The sequence below is a fragment of the Trematomus bernacchii genome, unplaced genomic scaffold, assembly GCF_902827165.1.
Source record: "Trematomus bernacchii unplaced genomic scaffold, fTreBer1.1, whole genome shotgun sequence".
Classification (NCBI taxonomy): Eukaryota; Metazoa; Chordata; class Actinopteri; order Perciformes; family Nototheniidae; genus Trematomus; species Trematomus bernacchii.
The window spans coordinates 8886930-8907094 of NW_022987547.1; the positions used below are offsets into that span (position 1 = coordinate 8886930).

At 42.6% G+C, this 20165-nt stretch overlaps 1 protein-coding gene across 1 annotated transcript; it reads right to left on the reverse strand.

The window, feature by feature from the left end:
* Nucleotides 1–539: 539 nt before the first annotated feature.
* ptpn11a (protein tyrosine phosphatase non-receptor type 11a) lies at nucleotides 540–19240 on the reverse strand. Its single transcript, XM_034123050.1, has 16 exons — nucleotides 18833–19240; nucleotides 17415–17537; nucleotides 15420–15614; nucleotides 14671–14863; nucleotides 13653–13772; nucleotides 13440–13553; nucleotides 12926–13022; nucleotides 12733–12830; nucleotides 11049–11207; nucleotides 5643–5774; nucleotides 4962–5116; nucleotides 4788–4855; nucleotides 3923–4074; nucleotides 3720–3838; nucleotides 3534–3622; nucleotides 540–3335 (listed from the first exon to the last, which is right to left on the reverse strand). Exons 1-15 carry the CDS (start codon nucleotides 18844–18846, stop codon nucleotides 3553–3555), a joined length of 1809 nt encoding a protein of 602 aa, XP_033978941.1. The 5' UTR covers nucleotides 18847–19240; the 3' UTR covers nucleotides 540–3335; nucleotides 3534–3552.
* Nucleotides 19241–20165: the final 925 nt, after the last annotated feature.

Here is a 20165-nt window from a genome sequence, read left to right on the forward strand (position 1 = left end):
AAGTTAATGAAGAGTAAGTAAAAAACCGACAATTCAACTGCTGCTTCACGTTCTATTTTATTACCTGTGCTGTTAAATGTCTCTCTTCAATATTCAACTACTTTTAACACTCTTTTTGCACTTTATCTAACTGACACTAACATGCCTGGTCTTTTTTCCTGATCAATTATTCAAATACACTTCAAAACTCCTGACAAGCACTTTAACGTCAATATTTACTAGAACATCATTCAGTACTAATGCCTAGTGACATTTCTACTATTTCTTTACCACTCACCTGTCAACAGACATTTTAACTGGCCTCATCAAATGTCATCTCTTGAAATTCCATTCAATACGGCAACATACATTTCAAGTGTTCATATTTTTTCATTACTCACACTCCTTTCAGTTATATCAATGCATAAAAAAAACGAATGAAAGCCCCAAATGTCATATTAAATGTAATGTAGGCTCCTAAGAAGTTTCATATCTTTTAAAAAGTATTGCAAGTGTTTTGTGATAACAATGCACAATGGCTCAAAAAAAAGAAACAAAAAGACAGTCTTACTGAGGCATTAGCCTGCCATTTATTGTTATTGAGAAGTTAACACTGTTAACTGCATTGAAAGTCATACAATAAACCTCTTAAGCTTTGTGAGAGGTCCCTCCCTGTGTCACAGAGAGAAAGCTGTAGGAATATACATACAGTTTATCTTATTGGCAAGTAGATATGTTTTAGTAAGTACATTCTCCTCTATCAGGTACTAATGTACAATATACATGTTAAAAAATATAGTTTGTTTGCATCGTGATCTCTTTTTTTTCTTTTATTGTTCAGGATGAAATATTTCACATTTAAGTGTTACAGGTTCTTGAATGGTGGAGGAACTAATTAGCACTGTGTTTTAATAGTTATCACATACACATAGGCATATGCATAGAAGGCACGTCTATGCATCTAAATTGCTTACATGATAAATGGAAAGCAGTTTTATCATCCGGGAGAAAAAAGCAAAAACAATAAAGTATCCAAGAACATATGGCTGATAGGCAGCCGCACTCTCACAACACTTACACACATCTTCCTCACACACACACACACACACCACAGGACAAAAAACACCAAAAAGCAAGCTCTCCAAGAAACATGAGACAAGTACAGACTCATCCGTTTGACGATAAAACTGCATACAGTACACCAGACTACAGAAAATCTCAGTCAGTGAATGGCGTTCACCCGGGAGCAGAGGAATCATTTCAAAGAACACTTGCTGTGAAGCAGCAGCCGGGTGTAAGCAGAGTCCTCCGATGGGAGGAAGCAGCCCCCGAAGAAACACTGATTTCATGATTTTCAAATGTTACAGAAAGAAGCTGTTCAATCCTGGATCAGTGGTTGTTGAGAACTGTCCCTCAAGGCAAAGAGGAGAGTCGCTTCTTTCCTTTTCTTAATGGAGAGATTGTGAGTCAGCACTGTTACAGTAAGTTCAGTCTCAAGACTGCAGTTTCTCAAGGCTAGTGTTAGAAGGCTTGGCAAAAAATAAAATACTTAGTCAACACGTTTGAAATGAGTGTTGTGGTTTCTTACTAGATTAATACAGATCCAAAACACCAGACTTTCTACAAATACTGCAGCTTAGTGTGAACATGAAGTTAAATGAATAGTTTCACATTTTTGGTAAGACACTTATTCGCTTTTTTGCCAAGAGGTGCTGAAAAATATCAAGGCTATAAGTAACAGGTAATTAGCTTGAATCAGCATAAAGACCGTAAGCAGGGGGAAACAACAAGCATTGTTTCATTTGAGGATGACAAAACCATTGGACCTATTTTTTCACATCTGGTTGTGAACAGTTTAAAGAAAATAGATATTATGTATTACTCAGTGAGCTGTAGAGGTGCTGGTAGGTGGTTTTGCTACCTTTGGACAAAGCAAAGTTTCCAGTCTTTATACTAAGTTAGCTAATCCGCTGTTGGCTATTGCTTCTTTTATCAATCTTCTTGCAAGAAAGTAAATTAGCGAATTATCCAAAATTACAATATATTCCTTTAAATGTTTTAGTTTGAGTAACATCAACAAAAAGACAAAAAAAGTTTGAACTTCTGAATCCAGGTGCCAGCTATTACAGGGCCAACAATCTCAACCAAAGCAATGACTATATCTATAGCGTCAAAGCCAAGAGATGTGTGATTGCTTCTTAAAACAGTGACTTAAAATGAAGTACATATATGGTGCTCAAAAAAGGCAATGGTACACAAAAGGCATTTGTCTAAAAAAAAAAAAACGAATGAAAAGAAAAAAAGTTATATGCACAAGTTAAAAAACAAAGTTATTTTGACAGCCGTGCGTCTGAGAAACTGAAATACACTACAGACTCCCCTGAAATCTTAATACGTCCTCACACTGACTGACAATGAAGTGCAGGCATGAAGGCCCTCCTCTAAAGCCCACATTGTTTATAAATCCACCAGGTGAATCAAGGCTTGACTGTAACTGTTAGGCTGCTAAATAAAAGTGCAGCAATAAGGGCATACGGCTAGAGCTCAGGAATGGTTAACTAACAGACGATGCGTATCCCAACAACAAAAGCACTTTATGGACAACAAAAAAATGTTAATTCACACTCCGAACAGCCTGAATTAAGATTTCACTTGGAGGCAGTTCTGGCGCAAAAAAAAGGAATTCATGTTTAGTCAGTAGATTACAATTTTACAGTAAAATGGTATTATACTACAATGCCAATCATTCTTCATTCAAAAACATTACCTCTATATATAACAGTGAAACTAGACCGTTATCACTGGAAATTCTGCCCCACTTTAGTCCACAAATAAGGTCTCGTCTCCCACTGACCAGGCTAAATAGAGACTTTTAATTGGCTGAGAAATGTGGATCAAATCATTCATGGTTTTGGCACAGGCCTTATTCAGAAAACTCCTCACTTCCATCAACAAACAAACAACCTACATAACCTTCCTTTGGTTAATTAAAATAAAAAAACATAGAAATATGTGAGATGAGCAAAGGTTAGTTAGGGGTTTCCCTCTGAGAAGAGTGCTCGCTCTTTGCAGCCCTTGTTGAATTGAGATTTACAAAGGCTAGTCCTAAAACTGTTGGTAGTAGGATTTAGCATGCTAGGCTTCTCAAAGGCTCTTCTGATGATCATCACAGTGGTTTAGAATTCAACTAGAGGGCAAATGTTCATGTAAGATGAGCGAGAACAGGAGGACCCTGGTGTCTGGTCTCTCTCACGTTTTTGTGTTTTTGTGTGTGTTTTTCCATTGTTCCATGTCATTACGGTCAAGTCTCAGGCGTCAAGGTGTGGCTGGCGAAAAAACTGTCAGGTATCAAGATCCTGAAGGAGACAATACAAAGGTAAACATGTAGGAATACAATTTGAGCTGTGGAAATGTTCATTATGCAGAATTCATCATGAGAGATATTAAACTACAAGTGATTCAAACACCCTCAACGCTTTGTCAATGTCTGGCCTTTGCTTTTCACTTTACTGCCTCATATAGTTTCCTTTATGAGCTTAATGATACTCATTTACCTGGAACTGAGGGTAAATCTCATCTGAAGCTCTTCTGCTGCTGCATCAGGCCCACGTTCTCATACACTCTGGAGCTGTCGTCCCTCATCCTGCCAACATACATTTACACGTTGTAACGCCACACTACTTTCTTAATAAGGGGTTTAAATCTGACACAAAACAGTTAAAGAGCGACCCTTTACTTACTCTGTGCAGGTGGGAGTAGGGATAGGAGTGCAGGGAGGCAAAGGGCTCTGCTCTCCTCCAGTCAGGTCAGATGAAGAGTACTTAATGTTGGTGTACTCGCGCCCTTTAATCTTACTTTTCTGCAGAGGAGAAAAACAGCAAGGTCAGGGGGCAGGAGCAGAAAAAGCGATAATGGAAAAAGTGGGTTGTTATCTGCTGCACACCTGTTCCTCCTCTATGCGTCTCTGCAGTGTTTCTATGTAGTGCTGTACAGCCATGTAGATGAATCTGTACTGCGCCTCAGTCTGCACCATCCCAGAGCGCTGAGAACGAACCATCTGGATGGTCTTTGGCACGTCGATGTCGCAGTCCACCCCTGCAGCAGGCAAACAATATGTTACACTGATAACACCCTTAGCATTGGCTATATTAACAAAGCCAGCATTAGTCTCAAGTACAACATCCTGAGTAAAGCAAGTGAAAAAGTAACTAAAGGGATATAAAAACCAAGTGAAGCAATAATAATAGAGCATGCAGGCTAACTAAAATACCAGGTCAAGTGACATTGGAGAGATTAGCAACAGCAAAGTCTGAAAATGTAGTATATGTAAATAGGGTATAGTACATATTGTCATTTTTAGGGATTGTTCAGGTTTTTTTGAAGTGAATTGCCATCAGAGAGCTCTTACTGACAGGGGACTGAAGCCATTATCTAAGCTCTCTTCAAAGACTTGGTCAAAAAAAATCTCTGGCGGTTTTGAAGAGAACACAGATAAAGGCGAAGTAAAGCTGTAGAAATATTCTAAATATAGTGTGCAACAGAATTTGGAGAATTCAAAACAAATCTGCCTTAATGAGTAAAGTACATTTTTATTTTTTAAACTAAACTGCTAAAGTGATCAAGTTATTCTTTTTCTGGTGTTTTTGGCAAATACTAAGCTGCTTCAAGTGCTTGACCACCCGAGCAGAAGGTAGTCAGATTTGTGATTTGGTCCACAAAGACCCATGTAGGTTAAGAAATGTTTTAAATCTGGATTTTATCCTGATTCAAGACATTTGTATTGGCAAGAGTACATTTGCAGGACTCACCTTTTTCCCTGATCACATCTATCAGGATGTCAATCACAATAAATGTTCCTGTCCGCCCGATCCCTGCACTGAAGAAAATAACAGATGCATCTTTGAGTTAACATGTCTCCTCTATGCACACTTATAGAGGATTTATTTATATTATTTGTCTAAGTGTTTTTAGTGTGCTTGTACCTGCAGTGTACCGCTATAGGCCCAGCGTCCGGGATGCTCTCCTGCTTCAGGTTGACCTCCTCTAAGAAGTCCAGGACGCCTCCTGGGTCTGTGGGGACCCCGTGATCCGGCCAGGCCCTGAAGTGGTACTGCCACACTGTACGCTCTGTGTTGCCCTGGAAACATGTGGAGAGCAACTTTCAAAATACAGTTCAATGTATAGTAATCAATACATGAATACTGAAGTCCCTAAAAGGAAAGGCTTGCAAATTATATATTTTTGTTTCAGTCAACAAATCCCCATGTAAAATCAAACCAACATGTGGGTCTGTCTGTTAATGAATTCTCTACGTTGTCTGTGGCACTCAGCCCAACGATTACTGAAGTTGTTAGCAAAAGTCACTCAACCAAGACTAAATAGTGCATTTGTTGGGGACTATTTTTAGCTATGGATTATTCCACATTTGGTGCTCTAGTGAGTATTTGGGGCAGTAGGACATTGTGTGTTGGATTGAGTCAAAAATAAACAACAGTGTGTGTCTCCCCAGGGTGGCTAGCTGAACAACAATAGAGATCTATGGCACAGAAAGAAAAAAGAAAAAAACGATTTTGCTCATATCAATACATTACACTTTCTTGGTTAGATATTTGGAAATAAATGTTTTTCTCTATCCATGTTTAAAAAAAACAAACACAACTTACTTGTCCAACTTTAGACAGTTTGAGTTCTCTTAAGATGTAGTCGTGTGCAGCCGTCTCCCTGACGTTGCGAACGCGCATCGCTCCGTACTCCTTCAGAGACGACATGTCCGGCCAATACTTCACACACTTACTCTGTTGAGACATAAAAAAACAATAGAACTCACTATGACATGTTTCCTCTAATGCTTCTGTTCAATGGGCAGAGTTGAAAAGGTACTAAGAACTTGAACTGTATCCCTCTATCTCACCATGTTATTTCTACTTTCTAAGTGTGAGGATCTGCAGTACTTCCTCCTTCTTTTCCCCTTCTATGTTTGTCTGTCTTCCTGGCTGGGCGTGGCTGACCTACATTCTGATTCCCGCCAACTCACCTCCACTGCTGTTGTTCATCTCACTGATTGCCACTACTCACCTGCACCTGCTTAAAACCCTGGTTCCCATCCTCAGACTTCGCCAGTTCTTCGTTTATTCTTCAGTGGTAAACTATCGTCCAGGCCTACTAGCATTTATTCTAGTAACCTTTTTGATGCTCCTAGTGAGAGGTTATTCCATCCTAACCCTGCATCTTTCCTGTTCCAGATCCACACCCCTGCCGCTCTGCTTGCCACGTCCAGCCTCCGACTCCTCGTCTGAGTTCCCTCCGTGCTTCCACGCACACCAGCTCATCCTGACTACATTCGCCAGCTCTGGATCTCCGGCTCTCCACGCCGGTGTTTCCTCCGTGCTTCCACGCACACCAGCTCATCCTGACTACATTCGCCAGCTCTGGATCTCCGGCTCTCCACGCCGGTGTTTCCTCCGTGCCTCCACGCACACCAGCTCATCCTGACTACATTCGCCAGCTCTGGATCTCCGGCTCTCCACGCCGGTGCTCCCTCCGTGCATCTCCGCACCTCCGTTTCCCCCTGGGCTATCCAGCTCCACGTCTTCCTTCTCTGAGCTCCTCTCTACACCTTGCCTGTGCCGTGGTCAAATAAAGACTATTGTTTGACACTTCACCACTGTCTCCGTCTAGTGTTTGCGTAGCGGGTTCTCATCTCCAGTCACTTCTCGGGAAGCGTAACAGAAGAACTGGCCTGTACGCCCAAACGTGGGAGCTCGTCAGTGAGATTGGGGGTCCTGACGAGTCCACAGACATCATCTCTACCCCCTTCTTTGTGCCGTTTTCTAATACCCGCCAAGATCTGTGTTAATACTATGACTTTGCCTATCCAAGCTCTCATTGATTCTGGTGCTGAGGATAGTTTTTTGGACCGTGAGCTAGCTGAACAGCTGGGACTCTGCCTGGAGCCGTTAGATGAACCTCTAACAGCCTATGCACTTAATGGGCAAATAATCTCCTCTGTAACAGCACAGTCAGCCCCTTTGACATTAATCACCTCCGGCAACCACAGAGAGCTCATCCAGTTAAAGGTAATCTCTGCACCTTCCACACCTCTGGTATTGGGTTATCCGTGGCTTCGCACCCACAACCCACACATTGATTGGGTCAAGGGAAAGATCATTGAATGGGATCAGCACTGTCTCGCTAACTGTCTGTTATCTGCCGTGCCTCCTGTCTCTGTCTCCCCAAACTCTGCTGCTTCTGTAGACTTAACTGGAGTTCCTGCGACCTACCACGACCTGAGATTGGTCTTCAGCAAGGAGAGGGCTCTCTCTCTTCCTCCTCACCGGCCCTACGACTGCTCCATAGATCTGTTTCCTGGGGCTCCTCTACCCACCAGCCGCCTCTACAACCTGTCCCGTCCTGAGAAAGAGGCTATGGAGCTATATATCACTGACTCAGTGGCTGCTGGGATTATTCGTTCTTCCTCCTCCCCCGTGGGTGCCGGTTTCTTCTTCGTTGGCAAGAAGGATAAGTCACTGCGACCTTGCATTGACTTTCGTGGGTTAAACAACATCACTGTTAAGAACAAGTACCCATTACCCCTTCTCACCTCTGCTTTTGAACCTCTCCATGAGGCAACCCTGTTCACCAAGCTTGACCTTAGGAACGCCTATCACCTGGTCCGTATCCGTCAAGGGGATGAATGGAAGACGGCTTTCAACACTCCCTTAGGTCATTTTGAATACCTAGTCATGCCCTTTGGACTCACTAACGCACCAGCAGTATTTCAGGCTCTGGTCAACGATGTCCTGCGTGATTTCCTTAACCGCTTTGTCTTTGTGTACATAGACGACATCCTGATTTTCTCCAAGAACCAGAAGGAACACGAAAACCATGTCCGCCTGGTGCTTCAGAGACTGCTGGAGAACAAGCTCTATGTCAAGGCTGAGAAGTGTGAGTTCCACCAGAACCGGATCAGCTTCCTGGGCTATATCATTAGTCAGGGCAGAGTGGAGGCAGACCCTGGAAAGATCGAGGCTGTGGTCGAGTGGCCAGCCCCTACTACGAGGAGGGAGCTTCAGAGGTTTCTGGGCTTCGCCAACTTTTACCGCCGCTTCATCAGGAACTTCAGTAAGGTTGCTGCACCTCTCTCAAGACTCACCTCTGTCAACATTAAGTTCTTCTGGACCCCAGAGGCTAATGAGGCTTTTCTCAAACTCAAGTCCCTGTTCACCTCTGCTCCCATCCTCATCCAGCCAGACTCTGAGAAGCAGTTTATTGTGGAGGTTGATGCGTCAGACACTGGGGTGGGAGCTGTCTTGTCACAAACAGCTGGTTCTAATAACATCCTTCATCCTTGTGCCTTCTTTTCATGCCGCCTCTCTCCTGCTGAGCGCAATTATGATGTTGGAAACAGGGAGCTTCTGGGAGTAAAGTTGGCGTTAGAGGAGTGGAGACACTGGCTCGAGGGCAGCAAGCAGTCATTCCTGGTCTGGACAGACCACAAGAACCTCGCCTACATCCAGTCAGCGAGACGGCTGAACTCCCGACAGGCCAGATGGGCTCTCTTCTTCAGTCGCTTCAATTTTAGTCTCACATACCGTCCAGGTTCCCGGAATGTTAAGCCCGATGCTCTATCCAGACTGTACTCTCCTGACTCTCCCAAGCCCTCTGCTGTTTCAATCCTGCCCAAGAGTTGTGTTGCAGGCGCCCTCTCTTGGGAGATTAATAACACCATCCAGGAGGCTTTGAGAGAGCAACCAGATCCTGGTAACGGTCCTCCGAACCGTCAGTTCGTTCCCGATGCTGCTCGCTCCAAGGTTCTACAGTGGGTCCACAGTTCCCGGTTCTCCATCCATCCCGGAGTAAACCGCACACGCTCTTTTCTTAAGAGACACTTCTGGTGGCCAACTGTCAACAAGGACACTCAGGAGTTTGTTTCTTCCTGTCCCACGTGTGCTAGGAGTAAGTCCTCCCACCAAACACCTGCAGGATTGCTCCAGCCTCTACCCATCCCTAGTCGTCCCTGGTCACATATCGCCTTGGACTTTGTTACCGGCCTGCCTCCCTCCCAGGGTAACACCACAATTCTCACCATTGTTGATAGGTTCTCTAAGTCTGCCCACTTTGTAGCTCTTCCTAAGCTCCCTTCAGCCCTGGAGACCTCCCAACTCCTCTCTGTACACGTTTTCCGGCTACATGGAATCCCTTCTGACATAGTTTCTGACCGCGATCCTCAATTCACCTCTCGAGTGTGGAAGGAGTTCTGTCAATCCCTGGGAGCTTCTGTCAGTTTAACATCCGGATATCATCCCCAGTCAAACGGTCAAACTGAGCGAACCAACCAGGACCTGGAGTCAGCCCTCCGCTGCATCGTTGACCGTAACCCCTCTACCTGGAGCTCCCATCTTCCCTGGGTTGAGTACTCTCATAATTCCCTAACCTGTTCTGCTACTGGTCTCTCCCCGTTTGAGGCCTCTTTAGGGTACCAGCCGCCCCTGTTCCCTGAAGAGGAGAGAGAACTAGCAGTTCCCTTGGTCCAGCAGCATGTTCGTCGTTGTCAGAAGATCTGGAGAGACACTCGCTCTGCTCTTCTCCTGACTTCAGCTCGGAACCAACAGTCGGCCAACCGCCACAGACAGGCTGCCCCTCCTTACGTCCCAGGTCAGTCTGTCTGGTTATCTTCCAGGAACATTCCTCTCCTCACAGAATCTAAGAAGTTGTCTCCACGCTTTATTGGTCCCTTCTCCATTCAAAGGATTATTAACCCCTCTGCAGTCCGGCTGAAGCTTCCCAGAACATTGAGAATCCATCCTACTTTTCATGTCTCCCAGATTAAGCCTGTTCACACCAGTGACCTGAGCCCTCCAACCGTTCCCCCTCCTCCCCCCCGAATCATTGATGACCATCCTGCCTACACAGTGTACCGTCTCATGGACGTCAGGCGCCGGGGCAGGGGCTTACAGTATCTGGTGGACTGGGAGGGTTACGGCCTCGAGGAGCGATGCTGGGTCCCTCGCTCCCGAGTTCTGGACCCTGTAATGATAAGGGCCTTTCACAGGGCTCATCCAGACAAGCCTGGTGGTCGCCAGGAGGCTCCCGTTGAGGGGGGGTTACTGTGAGGATCTGCAGTACTTCCTCCTTCTTTTCCCCTTCTATGTTTGTCTGTCTTCCTGGCTGGGCGTGGCTGACCTACATTCTGATTCCCGCCAACTCACCTCCACTGCTGTTGTTCATCTCACTGATTGCCACTACTCACCTGCACCTGCTTAAAACCCTGGTTCCCATCCTCAGACTTCGCCAGTTCTTCGTTTATTCTTCAGTGGTAAACTATTGTCCAGGCCTACTAGCATTTATTCTAGTAACCTTTTTGATGCTCCTAGTGAGAGGTTATTCCATCCTAACCCTGCTTCTTTCCTGTTCCAGATCCACACCCCTGCCGCTCTGCTTGCCACGTCCAGCCTCCGACTCCTTGTCTGAGTTCCCTCCGTGCTTCCACGCACACCAGCTCATCCTGACTACATTCGCCAGCTCTGGATCTCCGGCTCTCCACGCCGGTGTTTCCTCCGTGCCTCCACGCACACCAGCTCATCCTGACTACATTCGCCAGCTCTGGATCTCCGGCTCTCCACGCCGGTGCTCCCTCCGTGCCTCCACGCACACCAGCTCATCCTGACTACATTCGCCAGCTCTGGATCTCAGGCTCTCCACGCCGGTGCTCCCTCCGTGCATCTCCGCACCTCCGTTTCCCCCTGGGCTATCCAGCTCCACGTCTTCCTTCTCTGAGCTCCTCTCTACACATTGCCTGTGCCGTGGTCAAATAAAGACTATTGTTTGACACTTCACCACTGTCTCCGTCTAGTGTTTGCGTAGCGGGTTCTCATCTCCAGTCACTTCTCGGGAAGCGTAACACTAAGTAGAGGATCTGACACCAAAACCTGATAATGACTGTAGCTGGACTGGAAATATGTTGATGCAACAATGTTCTGCACTTTGCTCAGCTAGTATTCAGGAATAACAACAGGACACCATACAGTATTAATGGTTTTATGGTTAACCTTTTGCTTTGTTTTGCTCACCTTTCCCCTCTCCACCTCTTTGGTGGTCATCACAATGACGCGCGAGTTCTCCTGAAACACCATCCTCCAGAAGTCACTGATGGTGGTCTGCAGACAGCCCTGAGTGGCGATGTAGCTCTTCTTCACCTTTGTGCTGTTACACTTTGGGTCTAGCTCCGGCTACACACACAGACAAAACACACAGAGACGGAGGATTACTGAAAATGAACAGAAATAAAAACATATGGGGTAAAATCAAGATCACAAACTGAAAACATATGCAGAAAAAGCTACCGAAAGACTTAACACAATTCTTCATTTTAAACATATTATCAAGCAGAGGTGGGACCAAGTCATTGTTTTGCAAGTCCGAGTCAAGTCTCAAGTCTTTGCGCTCAAGTCCGAGTCAAGTCTCAAGTCTTTGCGCTCAAGTCCAAGTCAAGTCTCAAGTCAGGATGGGCAAGTTCAAGTCAAGTCCAAGTCCTTTACTTTGACAAAACGAGTCTTAAACAAGTCCTTATGTGCTTTTCAACAAATGTAATGACATCGATCAACAGAATAATACTTAATAATCAAACTGCTCTTTATTAGTCACATTAATCATTTAATAATCCATTTTCTCTCTGCTGGTAAAGTAACGTGTTTTCTTCTATTGTAAGAGGGATCAGTAAGGTAATGCTACCGTGACAGTTTGATTCAGAAGGAGTTTAATGTATAAGATCCCTGATGTTAAGGTAACCAGAATGATTATTTCCACTGTGTACAACATGTTATAAGGGACCCACAATCTATCTTTATGCAAGGGATAATGTGCAGCGAGGCGGTCTCTATGGGGAAAAGAACACCTGAATCTAGATCCCTCTGCAGGTGGTACTTTAACTATATTTTGATGCTAATACTTTTGTACTTTTACTTGTAACATTTTGAATGCAGGACTTTTTATTGTAACCGAGTATTCCTACACTCAGTTACTTTTACTCAAGTACAAGATCTGAACTTCTCCCACCTCTGACAATAAATCCTGAGTGGTTACCAAAAAAAAAACCCTGCTCTGAAGGTTATTTTTATTTTACAAATCCTGCACTCAGCTCTGCTTTCTCCAATATCATTGAAATGCAGCCAGATGCTGCTTCTTTTTTCGGTTTTCGCTAATTTCTTGACTTTTTCCGACGCGCTTGCATTTAAATCCGGCTCCCCGTCTCCCCGTGGCTCTGTGTATCTGGCCTGTACCACTACACCTGCTGTCTTTGGAGCGTCTGCCCCCCACCCTTCTTTCACATAATGGTATGATCCTAGTGTGTCCTCGCATATGATTGGCCGCATGGTGGCTCAGCAAAATAAAGTCCCGCCCCTGCCTGCATGGATTCTCAGCAAGAGTTGCAGCGGCTGAAGATTCTGCTCTCCCCGACGGGAGTCTGCTCTTCTAGCGGCATCTCGCGATCGGCGTGTTGGAGACCTCTGAATTAAATTATCAAGTCACCTCAAGTCAGAAGGCTGAAGTCCAAGTCAAGTCCCGAGTCATGAGTGTTCAAGTCCAAGTCGAGTCGCAAGTGTTTTGTGATTTTGTCAAGTCGAGTCCAAAGTCATAAAATTGGTGACTCGAGTCTGAATTGAGTCCAAGTCATGTGACTCGAGTCCACACCTCTGTTATCAAGTACAGAATGAATGATGGGTGTATTTTTCCCCGAGTATATAGTGGGTTTACCATGACAGCAGATACTACCATGATGAGATTGGCATTGATGTAGTCAGAGCCTAGCTCATTGGGGTCCCTGTCATTCAGCACCACACGTGTGTGGTCGACTGGAAAGAGAAACAGAAACAGTACAGTTTATAAAAACCCCCTGAGGTGAAAGAGAAAGGTTGTTATAGAGAAAGAGCAGTCAGTGATTCCTCACAAGGCAGAATGTTCTTGTATCTGTTCTTGTTTTTGTTCTCCGCTTTCTGGCCCTCTTTGCGACTGTAGAGCAGTTTACACTCTTGTTGCTGCAAGGTCTGGATGGAAAAAGAGAGGAGAGTCAAGCAGTCATAGTGTATAAGCATGCGGTTTCAAACTAACAATAGGGTATTTTAATTCATATAGATTTCCTGATGTATTGATTGTTAAATCTATTTCTCTAAGAGCTTCTGTCATTTTAGCATGAAAACTAACTTTCAGGATGAATTGATTATCAAAATAGTTATTGTTGCAGCTCTAACCCACCCGTTTGATATTTAAGATAATAACACACAAAGTAGAAAATAATGCAAAAATAAAGAGTTCTAAACTAGAATATAAAAAAAAGTAGCAAATCTTAAAAAAAACAACAACAAAAAACAGCACTTGACAATTTAGCACTTTGATGGAAAGAAACTGAAAAAAAGCGACCAAAGAGGACAGCTTTAGTGTAACACAACAACTGAACCACTCACCTCAAATTCTTCCCAGAAGCCCTGTTTGACCTTGTCTGTGGCCTCCGCTAGCTTGCTCAGCTCCCTAACTCGACTTTCAATCTCTGCAGCGTTAATACGAGTAGTGTTCAGGGGCTGGGGAGGAGAGCAGGGGTCAGCACCGGGAAGTACAATCAGGAGAATGTAGCCTTAGACTTTGGTATAAGTAGTATTTGAAGCAGACATTGGCGGTACCTGTTTGAGCTGCAGCACGGTGCCCAGAGTCTCCACCATGGGGTTCTTCTTGTAGTGCTCTACCAAGTCAGTCAGGGAGTCAAACTTCTCCCCCCCGCCCACATCGTACTTCAGGTCATGCTGAAGAAGAAACCACATCCACATGAGGGAACTAGTCTCAACATCGTAAGACAATACAAACTTTAACATGCACTAGATGTCTAGGAGAAATCACAGAGGACGCATTTTGTGCACTCAATATTTGCAATATGTGAGTATTGATCTATTTGTCCCCATTCCAAAACGTAAACAGTGAGAGGACAGACTGTACTGAGAGCCCCTTGCTTTTTTCTTCCAGCACAGATGTGTCCGAGTCTTCCACTGCATGAACTTAGTGACCTGTCTGAGGTTGTAGCCATAGTAGGTTCTGCTGTTGTTTCCACTGAACTCATCTTTTACGACGAATTCCTGTGGCTAAATGTAGTTTTTGCTCAGGAAGTGATCATACTAAATCCTTCTAAATATAACTTCAAAATGTGTGTTTTGCTGCCTTGTTTCATATTTGACCCTGTAAACTGTTGCTACATTGTTTGGGAGTATACTACAAGTAAAATTACAGTTCACAGTAACATACAAGTAGCGTATGCATTTTCTTCAAAATCTTGTGTACCAATTTTAAAGTGGTGAACATTGCAGGGTAACCAAACGCCACATGTAGGAAAATAAATCTTATACCAACTTGGCTCTATGAAACCTGATGTACTTATATGATTCTGTTTTCTTCAAGTTTGTATCTTCTTGGTCGAATGCACTTATTGTAAGTCGCTTTGGATAAAAGCGTCAGCTAAATGTAATGTAACTTGTTCCACTGTTGTCAAGAAAATGAAGGCACTTGGGATTGGTTCTACTTGTATTAGCTTGACTCTTCCCAGAGGTACATCCTTCACCCTCTTAGGTGTCTCTACATATATTTTACAAGTTTTCTTTCTGTTAAACACAGGAATTCAGCAAACACAGAGGTGATGAGGGGTGTGTTTACCTGGCAGCGGATCATGACGTGAGTGACTTTGGGTTTGTTGTCACTGCTGTCCGTCTTGTCGTCTCCAGTCCGGACTGACAGAACAAAATCCCCGGGGTGGCTCTGGCTCTCTCTCACAAGGAAGCTGCCGTTCTTCCCTTTCTCCGTCAGCAGTTTCTCTGCCTCGCGGCCCGACAAATGTCCGTGGAACCATCTGGCAAAAAGACACACAAGCGGAAAATGTGTTTCATCCAAACTGAACTGACTGAAGAATACTCCTCCTGCTGCCAATAGGGATTGGAATAAACGTGTACTTTACTACTTTAATGGTATCACTCTATTTACTGTTTAAAAGCTTGGTTGAAAAAGGGTCATAGACGTAATACTATCTGAAAGATTACATTTTTCTTCATGGTTTCCTTTTATTGTATATTATAGCTTGCCTAGACTCTGAAGGAAAGAGCCATGTCCAATTTCTTTAAAAATATGGAGAATGATGGAAAAACGAATCTGTACTTTGCATAATAAAAAGTTATATTTCTTACCTTTGTTTACAGTATAAAATGCCATAAATAAAGTGAATCCTGAGTTAAACGCTGCAGCACAAATCTATAGCTACTGCTAGTGAACATTGAGTGATATCATATTTATATAACTGAACACCAAACATCTTTAATTCATTAACACAATTGTAAAATCAATCCAAGCTGATCATTTCTTAACAGACATACTTCAAGCATAAAAACATCATATCCAGCGTTATTGCTCACCTCTCTGACGTGGGATCGGCACAGTTGAGAGGATACTTGAGCTCAATAACGTCTCCGTTCTTCTCTTTCAGTTGGCCATGGTGCTCCATGTAATACTGCACCAGCTCCGCCAGAGTGGCAAACTTCTCCCCCCCATAAAGGTCATAGTAGTCTCCCGTGTTCTGGATCTTGATGTGGGTGACGGCTCCATTTCGTCTATGAAAAAAAAAAAAAGCAGAATCATTTAGAGAAATGTTTCCATCAAGGGGAAAGAACAGCGCCATCGTCAGGGACAAAAAGAGACTCCAACAGGGAGCAACAAAAAAGAAATCAAACCAATATGTGAAGCATCTTCTTAAAATCATCTCAAATAAGCAGTCAATGTAGCATTATTGATAAATGATAATAGCACATGGTGTTTAGTTTAATGTGGAAGGCTCCAAATGCATCTTAGTTGGCAGACCTCTATAATAATTGCATGTCGAGATGAAACAGCTAGCTGATGGGGATTATATGCTACTATTTGAATACTTGATTCTAATGTCTTCTAAGCAGGAAAGCTAATCTTTACTTAGTTGCAGCATCTCAAACGTGACATTCGTCCCTTTTTGTTGTCTTGCAAGATTTTAAACTGAATTGATTTGGGTGTTGATCTGTTGCTCTTAAAAACAACTTGACAAATTAATGTATTTATTTATCAATAAAGAAATGAATCCTTAGTTGCAGCCTTAACGACACTATTGTATACTGCCTTTCAGATGTAGAGTGCAAAATAAAAAATAGTTTAACACAAAGTCACATGCACCATCAACAACATGGTTGCCATCTGTTATGTACAAGAGAGGTGAGAGACACAAAACTGTCAGAGTCAAAGTGAGATAGAATTTCTTAGAGGAAAGCACCATGTTCTTTTGAGACAAACCAGACACAGACTGCATAAACCGTGTTGAGTCATTGTAAGGGACCAGCAGTATCTCGGAAAATAGAAAAGGAGAAGTTGAGGCAGATCTGAAGCTCAGCAGCATGTAACCTTAAATGACTTCTGGTTAAGTCTGGCAGAAGGAGCACAAAAGACGAGAGACGGACAAGTGCTGGTTGAAGCAGCAGTGACGATGTCTCTGATCCACAAGACAGCACAACTTATTTTGGAGTTTTGAAGTAAATATGGTGAGAAATGAGAGGCTGTGCTGCTAAAATATGAGACTGAGGCAAAAATAACATTGGCTGTGTCTAAATTCAGTTAATGATACGTCATCTTTAAATTGTATGACTCGACAGGGCCTAAAATACAACCACAAACTTTTTTATTATTATTAAAAAGTCTTAATTCTTTGGATAACACTGGTTTCCCACTATCGTTCAAGACGATTCATGCAAAAGATGAAGTAGAATTAAATATGGGGTGTTTTTTTTCCATTATCTAGGCATTCATTAATAGTGTTAATAAAAACCTCTGTCTCCTTGTTAGTTTAGTGCTGAACAGGGCGTGTAAACTGTGTCTAGGGATATAAAATTAAAACATTGATCCAAAATGAAGTTAAATACTCTGTAGACTTGAGGGGAACTGCAGAGACTGTTGATAATTATCTGTGGTTTTTATTACTACAAACTACTCCTTTTGAATTAGACATTATATGATCCATTTATATCATCAAAACATTTTGATCAGACATATTGGTTTTCTAAAAGAGAAGTAGTTATAATTTAACAATTAGAAGGAAGCCAAAATGCTGATTACACACAAACAGATGTGCACAATCACTGTTATTTAACGTTGAAATAGGAATAATTAAGTTAGGGTGGAACATTCACTCTGTCCGATCCTTAGCCTAATTATTAAGGTAATCCAACATTTACGACTTGGTTTTATTTTGTTCAGCAAGTTTTATTGCCGTTTTGTTTAAATTTGGATAAGGATTAGTAAAAAGCACCAGAAAGTTTATTTTAAATTCTTGCCACAGTAGTATCACACTGTATTTTATGTATTTTATGCTGCATCGTGTGCTCATCACTTACCGCACTGAGAGGGTAAAGTCTCCAGGATTACTCTTACTGGGTCTGGCTAAAAAGCTTCCATCCACTCCTCGAGTCAGCAGGAGGTTTTCAGCCTCCACACCTGTGATGTTTGGGTGAAACCACCTGAAAGAGTAACACAGTAATCAGCTTCAGGGTAAAGTGAAAGATTATATTCAAAACTTGTACTGTATTTCATTCCGAGTCTCTCTCTTTTAACTATTTGGATAATGCAACTAAAAAGGGCATTCCTGAAACTGAAGCCGCACGATAACAACACCTTTAAACTCTATTGTTTCCGGGGGGGGAAATGTGTCCCGCAGCACAAATAAAACACAGAACACGCATCGACCTAAACATTCAACATAATAAAACACAGAAAAGATACAACCATATCAATTTTGATGTGTGTTTAAATCTCCCTTTAGTTTATTGCTCTTTCTCGTTTTTCTTTTCTTAATATTTGAGGCTCCTTTGTGCTTGTCCATCTTTTCTCTCCCATTCTTTTCCCCCCAAGACTATCTGTCTGTTAGGTTGATATCTGCGTCTCTTCCTCCATGAGACTCAGCCAGTGTTTGCTCTGTCTCTGTTCATAACTGTCCTAACACTGCATGCAGTCTCCCTCTATGAGAATATAATACCCCTTCAGTGTTATGTGTACAAGTATTCATTCCTGCTCAAACAACTTCAGTTCAGTACTAATGATCCTTATGCACCAAAACCTCACCTAATATTTGTATCTTATTTTATCTTTAAAAAATGTTAATTCATGTGTAATGCTTGACAACACTGCTGCTTTTACAAAATATTTTCCCAATTTGGGATGATTACAGCATCTATCTATGTATCTATCTATCTATCTATCTATCTATCTATCTATGTAGTTACTTTGCATATGCACTTTGATATGAAATAATCAACACTTAAATAGGACTTTAGTTACACCTGGAGTAAATCCACAAGCTACCTTGGACTATTCAAAGGAATTAAATTAGCTGCACCTTTACCAGCTTTGATAAACACATTATAGCATCAATTATTACAATCAAAACATATCATATTATTCTGAAATGGGCCAATCTGCAGAATGAGTACTTTTACTTTTGGTACTTTAGGTATACGTTGATGCCAATACTTTGGTACTTTTACTTAAGTAAGACTTTGATTGCAGGACTTTTTCATACACTCTGATACTTTACTCAAGTACACAATCTGAGTACTTCTTCCACATCTGCCGGTGTATGCTAAATGAAAGGGTCTTTAGCAAACTAGCTATTCAGTTTTTTTTCCAGAACCGTCGGCTTACTCGGAGCTTGTTTACGGACCCCCATACAGCTGAGTTAAGTTAAAAGTTAGCTAGCTCAGCTAACACATTTAGTAGACATTGTTTTCCAGACAGCCCCCCCTACCCCCCTCTTTACCTCCGAGATGTCATTTTTTCGTTCCTCACTTCCTCGCTGGCAGTTAGCAGGAGCTACAATTAGCTGGCTAACGTTTCCCACCGTTTCCTCTTCAATCACAGAGTAAAGTGCTTCATCGGTTTACACCCGGTCAAAACGGGCACCGAAATCCAGGCATGGAGACTAAAAAATGTGTATGCGTTACAAAAAGAAAAGTCTTTAGGCCTCGGCCCCGGAGACTTCACAGCTAGTCGATTATTGGACGTCACCAAAGATGCGACAAAACAGAGGGTGCGCGGATTTTTTCCACCCTGTGCGGCCGTTCAACGCTGCCACTTCCCCGCTTTTCAAAAAAGCTACAGAGCTCGGCCCGTCCGGCAAACAGTGGGACATAAATTAAAGAGTCCTATCACTTTCTCTCTTGCGCATGCTCATTGACACCCTGTTTTATGATTACAGCGGCACAAGCGGTACAGCGGTGCGCAGCATCTCTGGAGCATTCGCCGCTCTAGCGTCAAAAGCGAAGCATTCCGTAGCCCACCGCATTGACCGCACAGATCACGTGATCACATAACCATACCATCACAAAAAGTAGAGGAGGAGATAAATGTCTAAATGTTCAAATGTCAAAAAACGAAATGTTGGTAATAATTGTACAATTTAGCAGTGGTGTAAGTGCCAGATATGTTAGTTAGATACCTTTATGGACAAAAATAAAAGTGATTACATCAAAATAAATCTATGATCTTCTCTAGTATTGTTAAGTCTATGTCAGATGTGGAATATAACTTAGTTCAATTACTCAAGTTAGATTGTACTTTAGTTAAAAACAAAAGTAAGCTCCCTGTTTTTACTTAAGTGTTTCCATGTTATGCTACATTTGCAATTACATTTTACTTTGCTCTATTTTTCTGACAGCTATAGTTACTTTTAGTACTTTTCCCCCTTCCTGTGCAAAGAAAACCATGTGCATTTCTTGACATGCTGATTTTTATTTTAAATATTTGTGTTAAACTGAAGGCTGAAATGTTCCTTCATGGGTTGAGAAATAATTATGCATCTTAAGCTAAATACACTTTAAAACCTCCTCTTGGGTCAGCTAGAAAATGCATCGTAACAAAGCTGAAAACAGGGCTGTTTTTGTCTCATTTTGAATCTCTTACAGTTGCTCCTTTAACATCTGTCCATGCTCTCTACCTATAATAAAGCCAAATAAATAATATAATGTAGGCTATTGCTGTAGATTCAACTACCCAAAAATGTGTACATGAGTAAAAATAGTCCTAGACAGCTTTAGCAGTGAAATGCAAGCAGTAGAAATCAACCATAGACACATACGTGGAACATTTTAATG

Bases quoted from the DNA above. Each gene is read 5' to 3' on its own strand.
- ptpn11a (XM_034123050.1), bottom strand. The intron at 14,864-15,419 runs GTGAGCAATAAC...TCTTTTTGCCAG, and splicing joins GCCGATCCCACGTCAGAGAG to ATGGTTCCACGGACATTTGT. The intron at 4,856-4,961 runs GTACAAGCACAC...TATTTTCTTCAG, and splicing joins CCTATAGCGGTACACTGCAG to TGCAGGGATCGGGCGGACAG.